Source organism: Eutrigla gurnardus, assembly GCF_963514095.1.
Source record: "Eutrigla gurnardus genome assembly, chromosome: 22".
NCBI classification, from domain to species: Eukaryota; Metazoa; Chordata; class Actinopteri; order Perciformes; family Triglidae; genus Eutrigla; species Eutrigla gurnardus.
In genome coordinates, this window is record NC_139933.1 from 8,129,771 (window position 1) to 8,150,464 (window position 20,694).

At 40.8% G+C, this 20,694-nt stretch overlaps 1 protein-coding gene and 1 pseudogene across 3 annotated transcripts; both read right to left on the reverse strand.

Moving 5' to 3' along the window:
* Nucleotides 1–323: 323 nt before the first annotated feature.
* On the reverse strand, nt 324–5,682 carry LOC311032557 (putative phosphatase phospho1 pseudogene; annotated as a pseudogene). The gene is made up of 2 exons (XR_014599388.1): nt 5,595–5,682; nt 324–3,619 (listed from the first exon to the last, which is right to left on the reverse strand). The product of XR_014599388.1 is annotated as a putative phosphatase phospho1 pseudogene (transcript).
* A 2,263-nt stretch (nt 5,683–7,945) lies between these two features.
* On the reverse strand, nt 7,946–20,197 carry LOC311032659 (synaptic vesicle membrane protein VAT-1 homolog). Of its 2 annotated transcripts, XM_084039589.1 has the most exons (7): nt 20,108–20,197; nt 19,606–20,035; nt 15,303–15,510; nt 12,278–12,448; nt 12,045–12,134; nt 11,371–11,609; nt 7,946–10,460 (listed from the first exon to the last, which is right to left on the reverse strand). In XM_084039589.1, exons 2-7 carry the CDS (start codon nt 20,002–20,004, stop codon nt 10,278–10,280), a joined length of 1,290 nt encoding a protein of 429 aa, XP_083895715.1. In that variant the 5' UTR covers nt 20,005–20,035; nt 20,108–20,197; the 3' UTR covers nt 7,946–10,277. The 2 variants fall into 2 exon arrangements, with proteins under 2 accessions (XP_083895715.1, XP_083895714.1); XM_084039588.1 differs by having other exon boundaries at nt 19,606–20,168.
* Between the last annotated feature and the right edge of the window lie 497 nt (nt 20,198–20,694).

A 20,694-nucleotide genomic window follows, 5' to 3' on the forward strand; every position in this document is an offset into this window, starting at 1 on the left:
AAAGTGTTATATTTATTTTACATTTAAAGGTCTACGATATGGAATATAAAAAAAATCCATTCAGTCTATCAGCCGGTGGCCTGCATAGAAATTGACCAATGGGAGCCATTGCTCCGGAAGGCTCCCATTGGCTCGTACCCTCCATCCAATCCCCTCGTCTCCCCTGCTCCTCGTTAACAGATTATTTAGATAATGGCTTTATATTCCTATTCCACCAATGCACCACACATAATTGGATCTTTTTTAAAAACAAACACCAAAGATACAGTAAAGCACACACACACACACACACACAAAAAAAAAGGAGCATTTTAGTCAGGCAGATCATTCTCACATAATTTTATTTGGTTGTTGTGAAGCCATAATACAATTTTAAAATATAATTTTAAAATAGTTTGGTGATCTGGTGTCGATTCACATCCCTGAAAAAGTCAAATGTTTAAAAGTTTTCCTTCCTGTTTATCTTTACATCATATCAAGTATACAGAATTTAATTATTGCAGAAAACTCCATGGAAGTTTTACAGGTATACAGACAGTTACAGAAACCTAAAATACCCATGTTACATTTTTCAGAAAGAGTAAAGCTCACATAACTTTCCTCTCCTAATCATGAAGCATTGAAAGAATTTAAATTATTATGACTTATTTAAAAAAAAAATCATAAACGAACATAAGTTATTAGAGCAGCAAATTAACACGTTTAAATAAACATATATAACTGTGTTTGCTTGTTAACACTTTGTTCTCTACTCCCTGAGGAACAAAAACACTGAAAAAGGAATTTCCAGCACTAATACAGCATAATGTTGTTGATGTTTAAGGCTAGAAGTATTTCATAAATTAACACGTTTATTACTTATTTGTTTTACTGCTTTTCATCAGCACCCAGACTTTCTCATTGTGAACCACAGTGGCTTGAAAAGATGTTCACTACATGGATATGGCTAAAATATATATGCAACTTTTAATACTAACTCTCGCCACATTGTCAGTGAGTGCTAAACTGTGTGTGTGCTGACACGGAAACCTTAAACAGGCTGCAAAAACACACAGTATACACAACCCCATTAGGATCACAATAGTACAACAGTACTTTCTGTAAATAGGACGGAAAAACAATGAACGAAAAAAACAGAGCAGGACATATTATTTCACAAGTTCCTGAAGTCAAACAAAATATCAATGTCCCTGTAAACCATCTCAATGTATACAGGTGCTCGTGTTTTTTCCAGTCCCGTCATAAACTCAGCGAGGCAGAATGAGGTTACATGTTGTGATAAGTATGCATTAATACTTAAGAGGCTCATCAAACACCGCAGTTTCCTGGGAATACATTCAAACCTAAAGAAGGATTTTCCAGAGACTGTAAATCCTCCCCCAACCTATAATCAGATAGCCTTTCATAAATACTAATATTCGCTTGGAGTTTAATAAGGTATAAGTGCTGACTAATCACTTAACAAATACAATTTAAAACCTTCAATTGCACAATGCTTTCCTTGTTTCGGAGTCACAGAGTATAATGTTGGAGGCGTATGGCTACGTCATTCTCTTTGGATCTCATGCTGGTGTAGATTACTGTTGTATAATCAAGCCCGAGATTAGGTATCAGTAATGAGTGGTGGAGAGAGCACAGGTACTGTGTACCCGTCATCTTATCCCTGCTCTATGCCCGGCCTTGTCCCCGCCTGACACGACATGTGTGGTCTTTTGTCCCAGGTAGTGCTACAACACATGATCCTGCTCGCTGTATGCGTCAAGCATCGACGTCCTTGAATACAGCGTTGAGTGTTTCTTAAAACAGAAATTATCCCGTCAACACGAGAGCCCCAAGAGTGGATCACAAAATGTTCACGGCAAGGATTGCTGAAATATGTCGGATACAGTGAGATAGTCGAATGTAAAGTAAATAGCATTCCTGTTGATGGAGACGGTGTGTTAAATGTAGCTAACTTTGTTGGATTTAGCTCACTATACACAGCTTTGATCAAGCTCTGATTCCGGTCATTTTCAGCATTTTGATCTGACTCACCAGATCATTATTGATCATAGTAATCCTGACCAGTGAGCTAGTTTATTCGCGTTCAAGTGGGATTTCAAATTCTAATACTGCATACACATTTAAAACCTAAGAATTATGACGAAAATTGGCTTTTTGGGGCTAGCATTAAAGGAATAGTTCGTCATTTTGTCGTTCGTCTGTACCGTACATATGCTGCCGGGTATCTTATCTTAGCACAAGGACTAGAAACGAGGAGAAACAGCGAGCTAAAACACATTTCCACAAAATCTGGAACTATTCTTTAGAAAAACAGACCAATGAAATAGATGCCCATTATTTGGCTACTTCATTAAAAGTGTTGCTGGGGTAAAATCATGCATATCCTGCTCCTCGTCACGACTTGGGTTGGGGGGCACTTTTGCTAAATTGCCAGCCTCATTTAATCTCTCTTTCACACTTGCGTACCTAACCTAACCACCCCCCAAAAGAAAAAATAGGTCCACAGCTTTTGTCCCCAATTGGACAAGCTATCCCCAAGCTGTCATCACTCATTTCCTGGGAGAATTACCCTACCCTTAACTTCTACTTGCAAAACCCAAACCACTGACCCAAAAATACGCTTTTCCCCCCAAACACAGACATAGCTTTTGTCCTCAATTGCACAAGACGTCCCCAATTAACTGTTCTTTAGTCTGTTTAGTCTGAAATGTGTTCCCAAAGTCAGAAACACACACAAACACACACACACACACACACACACACACACACACACACACACACACACACACACACTTGCATTTCATCTCTCCTCCATTACTTTCTTCAGGCAGTCCACTATGTCTTCGCCGCTGACCCAAGGAGCTATATTGGCCTTGAACTTGGCTGCCTGGGACTGCTGCATCTCCAGCAGCAGCCTGTGCATGGGGAAGTCCCTCCTGGGGAAGGCTGTGTCGCGGGGCCCCAGAACCCGAGAGGGACAGACATCGTTGGCCCCATCTCCGACGTAGAACACCCTCTGGAAGGGAACACCGCCGCGCTCCTTTTGTCGGCTCGCCAGATACTCCCGGAGGATCACCTGCTTGCACATGTTGTCAGGACAACAGGAGCACGAGTGGGAGTGGAAGGGGAGGAGCGCGAGGCGGCCTGTCGCATCAAAACTGGCCGGGTTGGTGAAGATCTTCGAGAAAAGGTGACGCACCCCGGCGCGCTCCAGCCACGTCTCGATGAAGTAGGTGTTGGCGTCGGAGACCACCGCCAGCTCGAAGTCCTGCCGGTAGCTCTGCAGGTACTGGAGAAGATTCAGGAGGCCGGGCGTGGGTGGGATCTTCTCCACCGCTGAACGGATGGAGCCCTTAGTCACGCCCTGCTCAGCCATATAAACCAAAACCTTCTGCATGTGCTCGTTGTAGTGGCCCTCCCTGTAGCTGTTTCTCAGCCAGTCGGGGAGCTGCTGGCCCGGCAGAGCACGCAGCACCGCATCGTCACTGCTCTCGTTGATGATGGTCTCGTCAAAGTCGAACAACACCAAAAAGCGCTGATGCCGTGGCGCTGCATCGGTGAGCTTTGGTGGAGCCGTCATCTTGTGTGTGTGGGGGAAATTCGGAGTGGTCCCTTTCTAAAAAAAAAAAAAAAAAAAAGGAGATATCAAAGACAACAGATTCTAAGGAGCAATTTTGTTTAACTACCTCCCCAATCTAAAAATAAATGCAACAGGCAGGCTGCCATTAAGTATGACATCATGAACATCCTGTTTATGTGTTCTTTAATTGAAACGCCCCTTGTAAACATACACTTCCCCTGCGGCTTACAGCCTAATTAAAATAATGTATACATTTTGATGTTTCCTCGCCCCAGTGTTGCAGTTTAAATTAACCTGGACACGTCGGCACTTCGGCGAGAGAAAAGTAACTTGTGTTAATTCTCACTTCGGGAGTCAGAGTGCTTAAATCACTGCAACGTCTGATACAAACATACACTCCTCGTCGCGGTTCTCAACGCAGACATTCCTTCATTCCGTTAAGCATTGAGGGAATAAAACTTTATTTACACATGCCGGCTCTTGGACCGGGGCCAATTCCATATTTACTTAGCATACATACAGTATGTGCAGCACAAGGCTCTCACTGTTGCAGGCATGTGGTAACTTGAGTGAAGAGGGGGCCGTGTCACAGCATACCTTCGCCATAAATGGAACAGATATGAGTGCCGACGGCGTCAAGATGTCAAGCTGCTCAAGTACTGCACAAGTACTACTTATTTATGTATTTAAATGCTACTTTATACTTCTACTACATACAATTTCAGAGGAGACATGAATCAGTTTAACTCTATATAAATAATTTATAAATGAGTTGTTTAAATATGAGTTTGGTTGCCATGGTTTGTCGAATATATGGGTCCAATTTTGGGGTAATAGAACTATTAGAGAGGGGAAGTTCTGCCCGTACGTTGAACCACAATAGGACCGTCATTTGGAAAAAAATATGTACGGTAATGTGGAGAGACAAATAATTGTGCCATGAGGCACCCATGTGAAGTCTCTCGTCCTTGACTCCCGGAAGGGGCGGGGCTTTGCCTCACTATGCTGCCCCACAAAGCCAATACACGGTAACTACATCACAAGATTTTATTTTAAATGGGTGAAAATGGTTAAAACAGCATAATTATAGGCCAATAGCCTTCAAAATTCAAAACCAATTTAGTCCCTCTCAACTTCACTTCCTGTTATACTGCTCTTTCATTTTCACATATGCAAATTCATCTGCTAAAATAAGATGTATTGCTATAGATGACACTATCTAGCTAACCCCAAACCTCAGCTAATTAACTCAACCAGCTTTGATTTAAATGCTATCTACCGACCAGTAATCACCACTGATAATAGCCTAATGGCTATAGGGAGTGAGTACTCTGCCTTTAATATGTAAAATGTGTTGCTTTTGGTTTGAGTACTTCTTCCACATGTCAACTATCTAAATCTACAAATGCTTGAAGAAGAGTTTTAACCAAATAATAACCTGATAACACACACACACACACACACACACACACACACACACACACACACACACACACACACACACAGTGTTATGTGTTTGTTTTGAAATCGAAAAATCATTTCGAAACCTCATCAGTTTATTATCACTTTCTGGATGCAGAGACGCTTGGCCTGACGGAATGTGATGAGTTGCACGATTAGCATTTTTTTGTTGTTATTACTATGACAATCTAACAAGGCACGCGCTATTCTGGTGCTCAGTAATGTACATGCTGTTCGGCTGCACCGACGCATTGTGGGCAAGTGAGCGCGCGCCGTGGTCTCGCACGGCGGCAGCATTATTTATAGGACATATTTACACACTAAGCCATCTAATTTTAACCCCGGAGCAGCTATTCCTGTGTGAGAGGTGACCAGAGAAAGTCCTTGGCGCGGCACCGTCAGGAGTCTTTAGGCTGACCGGGCGTGCGCGTGCGTGTGTCCGAGCGGCAAAGATTAAAAAGCGAATTCAAACAGTAAAATCACAGATACATGCAAGAAAGACAGGAGGAGCAAATATGGTGACGAGGACAGAAAAACAAGCCAGGCCTACCGATGGAGGGCATATGAGCGGGGACGTCGGCTAGATGCCCGGCTCCGACGACCGCATCCCAATGACGCGGCAAGACTCCCACAGCAGCAGCGCAGAGGGTATTCCCATTTAAAGCCAGTGTCATATTAGCGAGCGTGACGACACAACATCCGACGTAACCTTTCAAATTAAAAGACCACCAGGGTAACACTCTTTTCACTCGACGTTTTAGACGAATTAAACAGAAACAATACTCATAAAATAGCCTGTGCACATTCAGATTATTAATACAAATGTGTATTAAAAGTGAAACTTAAGCTGATATATAGTATTAACATTCTACTTATAACAAGCTTGATCAAACTCTTGCTATAGCTCAGTATAAGAATGTGTTGTAGTTTTAAAAACACTTGTCTGTGAAGGTTCTCTGTCATCCAGGTCCTGGTAATCTTTGAAGGCTTTATCGTTGGCAACTGGACTTGCTTTAGGTTTTTGAAGACGTTTCTCCCCTCATCAGTTTTAACTGTCTAGTGGGGAGTTTAGGTATTTAACCTCTTGCAGAGGCATGTTCTCTTGTCCCCCAAAAGTCCTAATGACTCAAGTTTCACCCAGCGGATGGGTGGGATCCAGGGGTCACATGCCTCTCACAGTACTAATGACCCCACAAGAGGTCAAATACCTAAACTCTCCACTGGACAGAACTGAAGAAGCCTGTCGGATGAGAGGTGAGGCTTTTTAAGATTCTGAAAATAAATTCTCACTTTTCCCTGTACATGAATAGTCACTTCTGAAAATAAATGGAGGCGGAACCGTTCTAGCAGCTATGCTACGCCAATAAAACTACCGCTGCAGACAGCTGAGGGTTAAAAGGGCATCTTCTCAACAGTGTAACGTATCTGCTGTACAAAGGGCTGGACACACCCTCAGTGAGGTAAGAACAAGATAAACATCGGGTTACATTCTGCTGATAATAAAGGTGGAGAAATAAGCATAATGTTATCACCATATCAGAACATCCAAGCCTCTCCACCCATTATAAACATATACTGTATTTCATGTTGAGTTCAGGATCCCTAATCCTGTGTGATCATTTACAGAGCATGTTTAACAGAGACAAGAGCTATTTAATGACAGATAGCAGCATGTTTGTAGTGTAACCAATTATAATTGATTCAAATGGAAATTATTTCCAATGTACTTTTTAGCAATCGATGTGTGACCCTTATTGTACACGTCTACATTTTATGGCACTTTTGAACTCTTAATTATGTAAGTGAAGGAATTTGCTTTTTGGTAAAAAAAATATTCTGCCTATATATATATATATATATATATATATATAAATATATATATATATATATATATATATATATAAATAATATATATTATAAATAACCCTGCCTTCGCCCAATGACAGCTGGGATTGGCTCCAGCCCCCCCGCGACCCTGAATACAGGATAAGCGGTAGACAATGGATGGATGGATGGATATTATAAATAATATTATTAATATATAATAATAATAATATAATATTTATAAAAATATATATATATATTAAAAAAAAAAAAATATATATATATATATATATATATATATAAAAAACATTTCCATTTTAAATGTAAAAATTCTAAATGTGTCCTGGTTGCAGCGGATGTGAATGACATCAGCTGACAGGAAGTCAACATGGACACAAGCTGTTGCCTAGCAACATCATTTAGTTGTAATGCGCTAAAACAGCGTTTATAGGGTGAATACAGGTTTAATCAGACAGGCAGTAAATAAAGAGTTTTTTGAACAGTAAAGCATGCTAACATGTTCTATCGGAAAGCCCAAATAAAACCAACCAAAACGTCTCCTTTAAGTTACAAAAGGATGGGAACCCCTGGAGAACTACTGTATGTCAGTATGATTCAATGCAGAAGTCTGGAAGTCCTTCAACCCAAACCTGCACACTTATTGACAGCCAATCCAAATGTAGTTTAAAGTACTATGAGCAAAAAGACAAAATCAATGAAAAATATCTTACCAGAACAGATGCTTCATTTGACATGAAACATGCAGAGCATGCAGGGATGGCTCTCACCTCACACTGTAGGGAAGCTTCGTCTTCTTGGAGACAGCAGGGAGATAAATCAGAGACGCTTGAGCCGAAGGAAAAGCTTCTGCTGCCAGACGAGGACCTCTGCTGGTCAACATGAATGTCAACGAAACAAAAGCTGGATTCTAGGTCCGGGCTACTGATCTTTTTTAGGACAATTGATAAAATACAAGACATATTTAAACTGCACTATGATATGATCACACCTGGCTTCATTTAGGTAGATTATACACAACCATATTATGGAATGAATTGAGAAATTCACACACAAGAACACATGTGACATCACTTTAATAACACAGAAAGGCGAGTGTTATTATACACAGAAGGAAAGTGCGCATTAAGTGTGTATAAACATGGAAAAGGCAGCGTTGTTTGATAACCATCATGAATGCAGTAACAAATCTCTTCCTTATTGAGACATTGATGCTCTGATGAAGGTCCTTCAGATGAAAAAAATAAATCAAATTAAGTGTGCACATATCCGTTATCAGTTTGGTTTGTATTTCCAGCACCTTTGGTTAAGATTAGAAATAAAATGACTTATTTAGAAGGCACCACCAGATGTCCCTCAGTGAACACAGTATCAGATGATGCATATTGTTGTCAAATTATTATAGGAAACGCTTTCACATCTTAGACAACCACTGTTACATTAAGGCATAAAAGCACAATGTAGTTTGGTAGCACTTCCTGCTTGTCACCACAACCATGTTAAATCTGTCAAATGTTATAGCATTACAGAAATATATGTAAATATGTTTTATCTTTACAAATTGCTCTTGAACATCTGGAGAACAATTAGCATTCGTTTAAACTCCTTTATCATTTGATTTAGTGGTTAAATTGGAACATTTCCATCAAGCATGCAGGCAAACATCAGGCTTTTGGGTCGAGAAACGCCCCAAAACAAATCTCACATAAATGCACACTAGAGCTTCACATAGACGCAATGAACCGACTCCAGTTCCCACTCATAATCCACTTCAGGTCTTACATCATACCAGAAGGGAACCCTCGCCAAACTCAACAATACTTGTCCAAGCAGCCAAAAGAAAAGAAAAAAAAAAGGTCACAAATGTAAATAAAGTATTATGCTTGAAAGTTTCTTACTCTCTTCTGAGAGCCTGAAAACAAGATACACTCGAGATGGAGAGAGTTTGGAGGGAGTTGGTCCACAGAGCGAGACAAAGCCGGACTGTGAGGGTGGGGAGAGGAATGTGAGGAGCTGCTCTGGTGTGTTTTTGTGCTTTCTTGTGCTTCCTCAGCGTCTTCTGTGTCACAGAGTTACACCCACCACAGCTGGACAAGAAACACTGAGCCAACCTCCAGCCAATACGCGAACATTAAAAACAACATTTAAATGATTACTGTGAAGAAAAGGGAAGCTTAATATCCCATCACTAAGAGCTTCATGAATATGTATTGAGCGCAGAAATACAAAGTGCATAAAAGCAAAGCACCATCCAAGTTTACTCCCTGCGCGTACATATATATATATATTACTGTTATTAAGTAACAGATACTGTGCTGTAGTTCTGTAAACTTGGCACTTCTTTTTTTATTTTTAAGAGGCTTTAGAGGATTAAAGAAAGCAGCTAAATCAATCCAGGCTTTATAGTTTTAGCTCAAGTTCAACATTTTTTTAAAGCGCCAAGGCAGGGAAGCCCTGCTAATTGTTATTCACAGTTGGCTTGATGGCAGTGATGAGAGCTATATGAAAGAATGCAACAATATGAGGAAGAATACAAAGAGTAGACCATTGTTTAAAACCTCCATCAAAGAGGAATATGGATAGTGCATCACGACTAATTAAACTAGAATCCTTACACTAATATTTAGATGTTTAGATAAGATCGGGTTGGCATATTTGATTACAGTACTAATTACTTCATCATATTAATATAACAGGATTCAAGGAATTACCCAAAAGTCTGATATATTCTGACTACATTCATTTTATTTTCAATGATTTAGAGGTATGACGCCAATTAAAGAATAAAAACCCACAATGTTTGGGAAATGTTTCTCAGGTTAATATGCAGACAAATCTCCCTCTGAAGATGGAACCAGGGCTTTATGTATGAAGTGGTTTTTCACACACACACACACACACACACACACACACACACACACACACACACACACACACACACACACACACACACACACACACACACACACACACACACACACACACTTAAGTCAATGTACAGATATATTATTAGACGTTTCATACATAAAGGCCCTGATTTGCTGCTAATATAAACATTACGTTAGAGGTGCTGAGCTGTTGTCATGGTGACCTAATATTTTGAAGCCACACCCCTTCATTTTCTCACTTATAAAAGGATCATTTGTAATCAGAATACATTATTCCTCAATAATTCCTTCATTGTCGTTTATAAACACGAGTCGCCCCAACACAGACATTACACTGAAGACATATTGCACCACAAAATCTTCATAAAACAGTTGAAAATACTGACAAAGTCAAAGAACTCATGGCATTTTGTTTTTCTTCTCTTTGCGACTAGTGAACAATAGGGAACTCATTCAGGAAGTGCTTGACGATATCATTCAAATGCACTCAAAAACACTCTTACTTAATCCTCGGCCTTCACTTCCTCGGTGGCCTCTTCTTTCTTCTCGGCAGCTTCAGTTTGTTCCACAGTTTCTACCGGCTCAGCGTTGGACTTCGGCTTCTCTTCCTCCTTCTTCGCTTCAGGGAGGAGGATGACTTTGCCCACGTTTTTGCGCTCTTGCATGCGTCTCATGGCATCCGTCATCTGACAGAAAACAGAAGCGCAGAACGGATGTGCACAAATACTCATATTCCTCATCTTCACGTGGTAGTTTGTAATATTGCTTAATTTTAGGCTATGCATTTTTAACTGACTTCCTTTTTTTACTTCATGTTGCACGTAATGACCGATCAGTCAAAATGGGGATGATGATTAATGAACACAATGGGTATCTGTGCTCTGTATCTGTACCGCAAGTCATCTGCATTTCCTATTATTTCGGTTTTATGCGTGCAAACACAACGCCTGGATTGTCTTGCATCACACCCCTGTCTATCCTTGAAGCCAACCAGGGAGACCAGAAACACAGAGATATCCCCGTAAAGAGTGAATGCCACGGCAACAGTTTAGACCGTCACCTAGCAACGGCCCTCGAGTATGGTACCGACTCATCCGATGGGGGTTTGCTCATTCGCCAAATGACTGATGGGAAAGAGGGAAAACACCCTAAGGTTGTGATGCAGAATAAGCTTCAACCTTATTTTAACCACAGTATGCCTTTGACAAAGACTTACAGTGGTTGAAACCTTTTCACTCCTTTAATGATTCAGCCACTATACTTTGCTTCCTCGCTGTTCTAACATTTTTGCAGTCCTGTTTATCCTGATTTCCCCCCGTTTTTCAAGAGAATCCGACACATTTTGATCTCTGGTAAAGTACACAGAGCAACCAGTTATCTCTATGTAAGACTGGGTATTGATCTTGTCATCTGACAAGAAAATTAATGAAGTAAGCATATAAAAAAATAAAAATGCCAACAAAATGCTCCTATAATTTCAGTTATTTTGATTTAATCCGTTTCCCCTCAGCTCAAAAAGTGCCATCATGTATGCTTAAAAAGTACCAAATACTGCATGCCTTTGACGTTTTAGATTTAAAGCATGATTCAACTAACCTCCTCAAAGTGATAGCAGGAGTCAATGTGGGGCTTGATCTTCCCCTGCCTGTAGAGCTCCAGCAGCTTGACCATAGTCCTGCGGATGAGCTCTTCATCAGTGAGGAGGCCCAGGTGGAAGCCACCGACGGCCTTGTTGGCCTGCATCAGTTTGAGCGAGGTGAGAGTCAGCTGGTTGTACCAGGTCTTTGCGATGGCCAACAGGTTCTTCTTCTGGCCTGTCACACAATTGGCCGCACCTAGAATGACGCACAATAGAGCACATAAAAAAACACATGAATTTATAGCTATTAATAGCCATCTCAATGTGGGTGAGATATAGTAAAACCATCTTTCGGCTCCACCCCCCCCACGACCCTGAATACAGGATGAACGGTAGGCGATGGATGGATGGATCTTTATTCAAGAAGCTGGTCCTTGGATTTTTTTTTTTTTTTTTCAGTAATATACAGCATGAACTATATTTATACATTTATTACGGTGGAATGAGGCAATATTGTTCCCGTTTTTATTTTGAGTGTGATTTCTTTCTCTTCCTTTATATATAAATATATATATATATATATATATATATATAAATAACGACATAATTACTACTAATACCGACATTCTTGCAAACGCAAAAGTATAAATACATGAAGACTGCATAAACAGCTTGTTTGCAGAAGTCTTACCAAAGACTATAAGTGTACCCAAAGGTTTCAACAAACTAAAGCCTTTCTGGGTGTCTGAACCCCCGAGCGGGTCGAGGACGATGTCCACTCCTGCAGAGACAGAGAATTAAAAAGAATTAAAGACATTAAATACGAACATAACTTTCTTAGCCAGGTAGAAAAAGGTAGGGATTTGTTTATTTCTGTGCTTAAACACTACAATGCTCAGTGGATGCAGCTGTGGGTTTTCTCACCCTTGGGGCTGATTTTGCGGATTTCCTCCACATAGTCTTTGGTGCGGTAGTCGATGGGGTGAGTCACGCCGCCTTGGGCAATGGTCTCGTGTTTGGTGGCCGATGCGGTGCCAAAGACAGTCACTTCTGGCACCGTCTGACACAGCTGCGTCACAGCGATACCGACGCCACCTAGAGAAGTGAGAACAGTAACGGCAGGTTGTTTGACTTTTGGCAGTTTAAGTTGTTCGACCTCCGTGTGATCCCCGTCTGAAATACAAACCATTAAAACTACACTGGCTTTAAGGCCCTTTACACTCATAATACCTTGCAAGCATGTGTTGCATGGCTCATTCAAAACTCATGCTCTGCAGCCAAACATTGTTCTAAACCACAGAACTTCATTTTCAATTATAATAGATATCAATTATGTCCAGCTAAAAATAGGAACACAATTATTCAAATTAAACAAATTAATGTTGGAGCAGAATATAAACAGGATGTGTGTTACAGTCAGACAGAACGTAAATAGGGGAGGCTGGATATTAAAGAGGTTAAACTAAAAGGTGATACCAGTACAGTGGTGGGATTCATATCTTAATAACTCCAGTGACATAATAGGTTTCACACAACGATGGCTGCCTGGGTGTGCGAGTTCACCAGTGATCCTTCGTGCCATCTCCTCCACCATAACCTCTTGATCATACAGGTCAGCTGACAGTCTCACCCACACATTCACCACTGAAGCGTCGCCTTTGAGAGGGGGGGATGCAGGAGGGCACTGGACCGTGATGCTGCTGATATTAAATGATCCGTGCGGTTGGATTGAGGGTGGTTGATAAATACTAAGCTATCTGAGTCAATGCACCGACGTTTTTGAAACATAATAAATAGCTTGAAACAAATGTACAATGTTGTATAATCTGCTTATAGCACTGTATTATTATAGGCACTCATAAATAATAATAATGCATTCCAAAGCATTTTATAATGACCTATAGGGTCAGGAATCAGAATAATTCATACTTAAGTCAAATATTTGCAAGGATCCTGGTGTATCATAATTCCCATAGTTGTAATACATCATAAGAAGTATATAACGCATCTTTATAATGCATTATAATGCTACCAGAATGGTGACTGGTTAAAAAAGACAAAATGAGTCATTTTAATTTGCTCTGCAAAGCTATAGAGGCTGCAAATAATTCATAAAATAACAATGTAGGATACATCATTCTTCTACCCACGGCTGTATTAATCGTCTCCATTAGTGAACACATAGCAGGCTTTTCATTTGAAATATTCATCAGTTATTTCTCTCTCTCATATCTATGCTCCCAGTTTTGAACCGACGCGGTGTCAACATTTGCAGCACACTCACATAATTAGCTCATAATTACCATCATTAAAAGAACTGAAGTAAACACACAATGTTGACTTGAAGATGTTTTACCGCCCATCCGAGAGGCGTTATGGTCGTCACACCCTCAAGAGGAACATCTGAGGGTGTGTCTCTGCTGCACAGGTTCCATTGTAAAATAGCACGTCACATAAATGAAGTGCAGGTAATGGATGACTGGATTGTTACAAAGAATGTGGCCAACTAGGAAAGCACTTTTGAAAGTGAATAAAACGTCATATTGGCTGAAAGCACTGTCTGCTATTTCCGCTGTTTGTTCCTTGATTACTGATGAGCTTGCACATCCAGGCAGCCATTATTGTGAAAACCACCCTTTTCTGTCCAGAAAGCACTGTCTGCTATTTCAGCTGTTTGTTCCTTTCATTGTTCAGCCAGCCTTAAAAAAAATTGCATCACCAACCACTACTGCAGAACTGGGTGTAATGCTGCTGTTATTAGAAATTAATCTGACCATAATCCCACTACTGTTAAACCTACTGTACACATATGACCTTTTAACACCTTTAAAATCCACTTTCCCTCTATTAATTTCCTCCAACTATCTCAAAGGCTGAAAACTGCTCTGAAAGTGACACATTCTCTATATATTCTATATTTGTTGTTCCAACTCTAAATTATTTAAATGTGCATCCCTTTGTTCATATGCAGGTCTCCAATAGAATTTAAAGTTACGGTTGCCGTAGTGACACGGTCACAAGGTTTATGCATGAAAAAAAATGACATCATCACAGCTTTTGCGTCAAGCGTGAATTCTCCAAAAGTTGTCACAACGCTTTTTGAGGGCCATTGAGAGGTGATCGATAAGCTCTTAATTCCGTGTTTAGCACTCTTAAAGATGCATATCAATTATTCCCCTCCTACCGTGGTAATTTAAACACACAGTTCTCAACAGTAAATGAGGCATAATTTCTCGTTACAGTGTTGGAGCGCCTTTCTTTGAAATGTCAGGTCTTGAAGCAACCATACCTAATAATGATCCTGTTTTCCATTTTATGAATACGTTGTTGTTATCACACACACACACACACACACACACACACACACACACACACACACACACACACACACACACACACACACACAGTAATGTGCCTGCATGCATGCAAAGAGGGGATTAGTGAACCTGAGAGTACGAGCCGAGACTCCCAGGTTTCCCAGGAGACCGGAGAAGATGACGTCACATGATCAATCATGTCTAAATATTGGTTAATGTATCATCTATAATGAGTATGGTGTTGATGTCTTTTTCGATCCAATCCAAAAATGGCTTACAGCTTTGAATATCAAACAATATTGAAGCTGTAACCAGCAAGATTGTTTTTTTTTTTTGCTTTTTTGTTCAATGCATAACTTAAATGATGATTCAGTGAGCAAAATGTTCTTCTAAATGTCACAAACTTAATAGAATATTTAAATTAAACAGAGATGGTTTTTTTATTTGTTGGATTTTGGCATTTAACGGAATTATCTTGCAGGAATTGATTAATTCAAGGGGGGAAAAGGAGTACTTTGTCACATTAGTATTTCAGACGCCACTGATTTTATTTGTACTTAACCGGTGGTCAAGGTGCAGTGTTCAGAAAACACTCTGTCACACTAATGTTTCAGTATCACTGTGCGTCTTACCTGCTGCCATGTGGATGAGCACACTCTTGCCTGGCCTCACGTTGGCCATCTCAAACAGCATCATGTAGGCGGTTATGTAATTGACGGCGATAGCAGCACCCTCCTCAAAGGTCATCTGCTCGGGCATGAAGAAGGTGCAGTCCGCAGGCAAAACGACCACTTCCTGCCACATGCCACTGCGGGTCAAAGCGATGACTCGATCCCCAACCTGAGGGAGGAAAGAAGGTTACTGAAGGGATCTTTGATGGCAAAAACAAGCCCTGATTTGACTCGTCATTTTCCATCACGGTGTTGCATTCGTTGCACAGGAAACAAGTGCTTGTCAATCCATTTGCTGTAGAATTGGCAATTTCCACGATCTTTGGATTCAAGAGAGACTTGATAGCCTGAGTAGACAACCCCCATATTTCCATTAATTCCCATAAATTCCATTAATTACCAAAGAAGGTTTCCACCATGAATACTCCTGGGATTTTGCAACCCTTCCTGACTCTTTAGGGCTATGAAGGGACGGGTATGATGTTGATGTTCACCGCCACTTTGCTCCCATCTGCAGTGGTGTCAAATTGAGGTCAAACAGGCAGGAAATGATCTGATGTATCTTTGTTGTTGAATGACACGAGGCTAAGCTATTACGTGGCTGCTCTGCTCTGTCAACATATCCATATATCCTCACCAAAGGAAGGGTTTGAATGGTCACCTTCACTGATAACTGGTAAGTTACTAAACTTTAATTCCTTGAAATGTTTAATGGGTTCATTAGGACTGGATTTGAATGATTGAAATTATGGCTGCAACCATTATTATTCTAATGAATATTTTCATTATCAAATAATCTGCTAAATATTTTATTTTTTGGCCTATAATATTGTTAAAAAATGCTCAAGTACCCAAAGTAGGGCTTTCAAATTGTTAGATTTCTCTGATCAACATTTTAGCAAAAAGGCAGCAAATCCTCAAAAAATTATAAAAAATAAAAAGATGATCAAAACAGTTGCAAATGAATGAATTCAGTCTCTTTGGCTTTACTTTCTCTCTAAATCATTCTATTTTGAAAAAACAGGAATCCAGAAATGTTCTCCTCATACTTCAAAACCATGTTAAATGTATTTTAAACGAGACGGCATCAAACCTGCGGCATTTACCTAAAGAACTGCTTCTGTTCAAATGAGATCACACAAGGAGGGGCTTTTGGGAAATGTTGTTCCCACTTCGTGTCCTGCTTTCCTCCACGAGGCTATTACTATTGTAAAAGTAACCACTGGTGTTTGCGAAACTGAAGGACTCAGGAAAGAAGCCCGATTGTCAACGCTGCACTGCTTCCTGTTCAAGCAGCCTCACGAGCTCCGAGCTACACTCACTTCCTGCTGCACACAAACACATCACAATAGACAGATGACACACGCGCACAAACATTTATACACACATGCATAGATAGTAAAAATAATAATCTCACAAAATTTGCATATGTCTGTTGTAGTGAGATAACTAATGGCCACAACGTCTCAAATGCTCCATTCAGGGGTTGATGGAATTTCTCAACCTCTGGTCTTATGAAACACTTTTGAACACTCATTGGGTGACCTCAAAAAATGCATGATAGTCAATTCTAAAAGGGTTTAGCTCAGTTCCTGGAACACAAGTGACTGGAGTGTTGTTTAAAGCAGGACATTGACATTTGTGTTGGAACCTGCTGTTTGTTTGAATCCGCGAAAAAACGATTTTAACAGCAAACTAAGTGAGACAGTAACGTCTGTCATTCACATCAACAAACACAGGGCGTCTGCTTTAAATTCACCAGATTATCTGCAGTGCACGGAGCTGCGTTTCTACACATCCTCTCGTCACACAACACTGATTGATAAAATGGTGATTGTATGCAGAACAGATGGCTGAATTCCTTTTAAATGAGCCGATATGAGCAGTGTAACCAAGAAAAAAAATCAAGTTATGGGACACAATTATGTTTTTTTTTATCTAGAAACATCTGTGAGGAGGTAATGCTGGATCTGGAGCCTGGAAAGGCATGCTGTAATGGGAGCCCTACATCACAAATCTGCTCTTCTCTGCTTTCCAAGTGTCTCACAAACCAGCCACACCCGCATGTCCTCATCGGGAGAAGCCCGGCTCCATCTGGCCTGATTACAACAGCATCAGCCTCTCTGGAAACATGTGATTGTCTGCTGCTCTGTGCGTATCTGACTGCAGCCCCTGCGCTGAATTTTTCTAAACTTGCTTGTTTATTCTTAACCTTGTTGGTTGTCCATTTCTCACAATGCTGCATTTTGTTTTCAACTCCATCTATATTATTAAAAAGGAGAGCAGGACGGAGGGAATAATGAGAGGAGGGCACGGCGAAGAAGCTTCATTGATACAAAGCAGACACATAATAACAGTCTATAAATCCTAATAATAGCCTTGAAAGTATGCATCTGATTGCAAGAAGACATTCAAAGCATCTCATTTAAATTCAGTTTGCGAGGTAAGTTAAGGTCTCATTCACGCCGCGGCCAGAAACTGTTACCGACACTTGTGTTAATATGATCTGATGTTACAAAAGGGGAGCGCCATCTAGCAGTAAAACCCCTCTGAAGGCGTCACACTGATGATGCACTTAGTCCCAGTTTGTGCCTCTCATGGATCAACATTCCAGTTTTCACAAGCTAAGCAGCAGATTTTGCGTGGAAACGATAATTAGGTTAATACTCTTCCAAGAGCCAGGACGTAAAAAACTCTCCTGTACAAAGTGAGCGAGGAGATATTTCATTTCCAGCTGCCATCTTTGTTTTGTTTAGGAAGAAGGGCACAACTTTGGGGAACAGGTTTACATTATTTTAATCATGCAACAGGTGGATTATTATATTCCTGATGGGTTGAAGAGTCTTTGAAGTAGCTGTAACTCAATGTTGATGCATGAGAGGCACAAACTGGGGCCAGGAAGCAAAATGATTGACCGTCAAATGCCCCCTGAACGTTTCACTTCTCCTGAAAACGTGATGCTGCTTTGACTCCTTGGAAACGAGAAAACTCTAAACCTTCAGCTGAAAACTGGAGGGTTTTTGCAAAAAAAAATGTGACACTTGCAATGAGTCACCATGCTTTTTTACCCTGCATATATCATGGTAAAAAATAAAACAAACGCAGTACACATAACAAGTGGCCTCTGGATGCAATATGTCAGGGAAATGTGCTTTTACTGCAGGGAATCAGGTGCACGAATACACCCGTCTGCAGCCGACTGGATTTGGAGGCACAGACACAAATCATAGATTTATTCTGCACCTTTTTTATGATTCATTTTTTTTTTTAAATCAGACTTGATAAATCGAAACTCCATGAACTCAATGTCTGGAATGCTCTTTATCAAGGAGAAGGTAAATGTATTCTTGTGCAGCGAAGAAGAATGTAAACAAGCTTCAAGGACATACTGTAAATCAAACACTGTAACTATTCATAAGAACACAATGTGACATTTTGCAGCAAGTAAACCTCTTTCCACACATAAACAGACCGAATGGCATTAACAGAAGAGGCTGGTCTGAAGGGGTTCTGCTTTTTCACGGCACAGACATGTTTTATAGCATAGACAATGAGGAGAACCATATTTTTCAGCAGTTACTTTGATAGTTAATCAAGTGACAAATTGACAAAAATGCCAAACATTGATTGGTTCAAGCCTCTTAGTTGTGAGGATTTTCTGCTTTTTCACTGAAATCTATAATGCGTGGGGTGTTTTGAACGCATCCTATTGGGCTTTTTATTATTATTATTATTATTATTATTATTATTATTATTATTATTATTATTATTAAAATGGGTGTCAGCGGCTCAAGAAGGAAAGGAGATGTTGATTTGGGTATTTTTTTTAAATACAGTCTTACATCTAAACTGTTTTTTCCACTATGTTCCTACACAGTTATGAGAGGAATTTCTCTATAGCCTGTTCTTCAAATAAGCATCTGTGTAACGGTCTTCTGCCATCAAAAGGCAAACAGTTCACAGGTTTTTTTTTTCATCTCTACAAATTTCATGAAAAGAAACGGGGGGGGGGGGGGGGAACTAAAGAGAAAACAATCTGGTTAAGCGTTTGGAAAAGATGACCAGCATATTTTGGCCAGGAGTGACAATCCATGTGGCACTGAGAGCCAATGGGATGCGGATCTCCACAGTCCAGAAACACTTTCTGTAGAAACACCTCAGCAAACGACATCCTTTCGCTTCCACGGCACGTGACTGCACATTGTCCGTGGGCTCAGTGGCATTCTGTGGGTGTGAGCGCATTCAACGGGCCTTTATTACTCACCTTCCTGTCCTCCACGCCCTCCCCGACCGCTTCGACGACCCCGGAGCCCTCCATTCCCATCGTGACAGGCGGGGCGGGCAGCTGCTCGTACAGACCCTGTCTCCCCAGGAGCTCGGCGAAGTTCAGCCCGCACGCCTTCACGCGCACGAGGACCTCTCCCGCCGCCGGCCGCGGCTGCTTCTGCGTCTTCACCTGCAGCCGGACTTTGTCGTAGCCCCCGTGCCCTACCAGGACCAGAGCCCGCCAGGAGAGGGGCTCCTCCTCGGCGGCGGCGGGGCTGCTTCCTGACTCCTCCGCTGCTGCTGCTGCTGTTGGTTCTGGAGCAGCCGGTGGAGGCTCGTCGGGCTTCTTCACCTGCTCAGGTTGTTCCTGCTGAGTTGGAGCCTCTTCGCCAGACATGATAAACACTTAGAGCGCCCTTCTGGGATTTCTGTCACAAAAACAAACGTTCAGTCCCGTTAGATGGAAACGTGGTGAACTGACATAAAATAGGTCCCCTCACTTAAGACAGCCGTATCCTTTTGTAAAATGAGATTATTGCTGCGGGGTTTCCTGTGCGTGCGCTCCGCTCAACAAGTGACCAACATCAATACAGACACGTGTTGCACATGGGTTCCCGTTTTGAGTTTCAAAATAAAACACTTCCTGTGACTCAAAAAGCAATTTCACTTCTCAAAACTGTATTAATTTGATTAAACATAGCAGGGCTATAACCAATGTGCTGATGAGGTAACCCTGACCCAAGAAATCTAAGACATTCACTTTTGAATAATAATGCTAATAAGAAATCTGATTTATATAGCACTTTTCAGCGATGATGAGAACAGAAAAGTTTAATATTTACACCTTGTCTCCGAGTGGGCACAATGTTTCCACACATTACCATAGTTAAACTGAAGATTAAAGCAACATTTCTGTAAAAGTAACTGAATAAGTTCATTTTACTCTGAAATTATAGGAAGCAGATGTCACACTTTTTGAACTCTCCATAACCAAATGTGATATTTGCCTCAGTTGGCTATCTGAGATATCTGCCTGGATATCGTAATTAGATTTTGGGTTGAGCTATTATAAATTAAATGCGTGTTT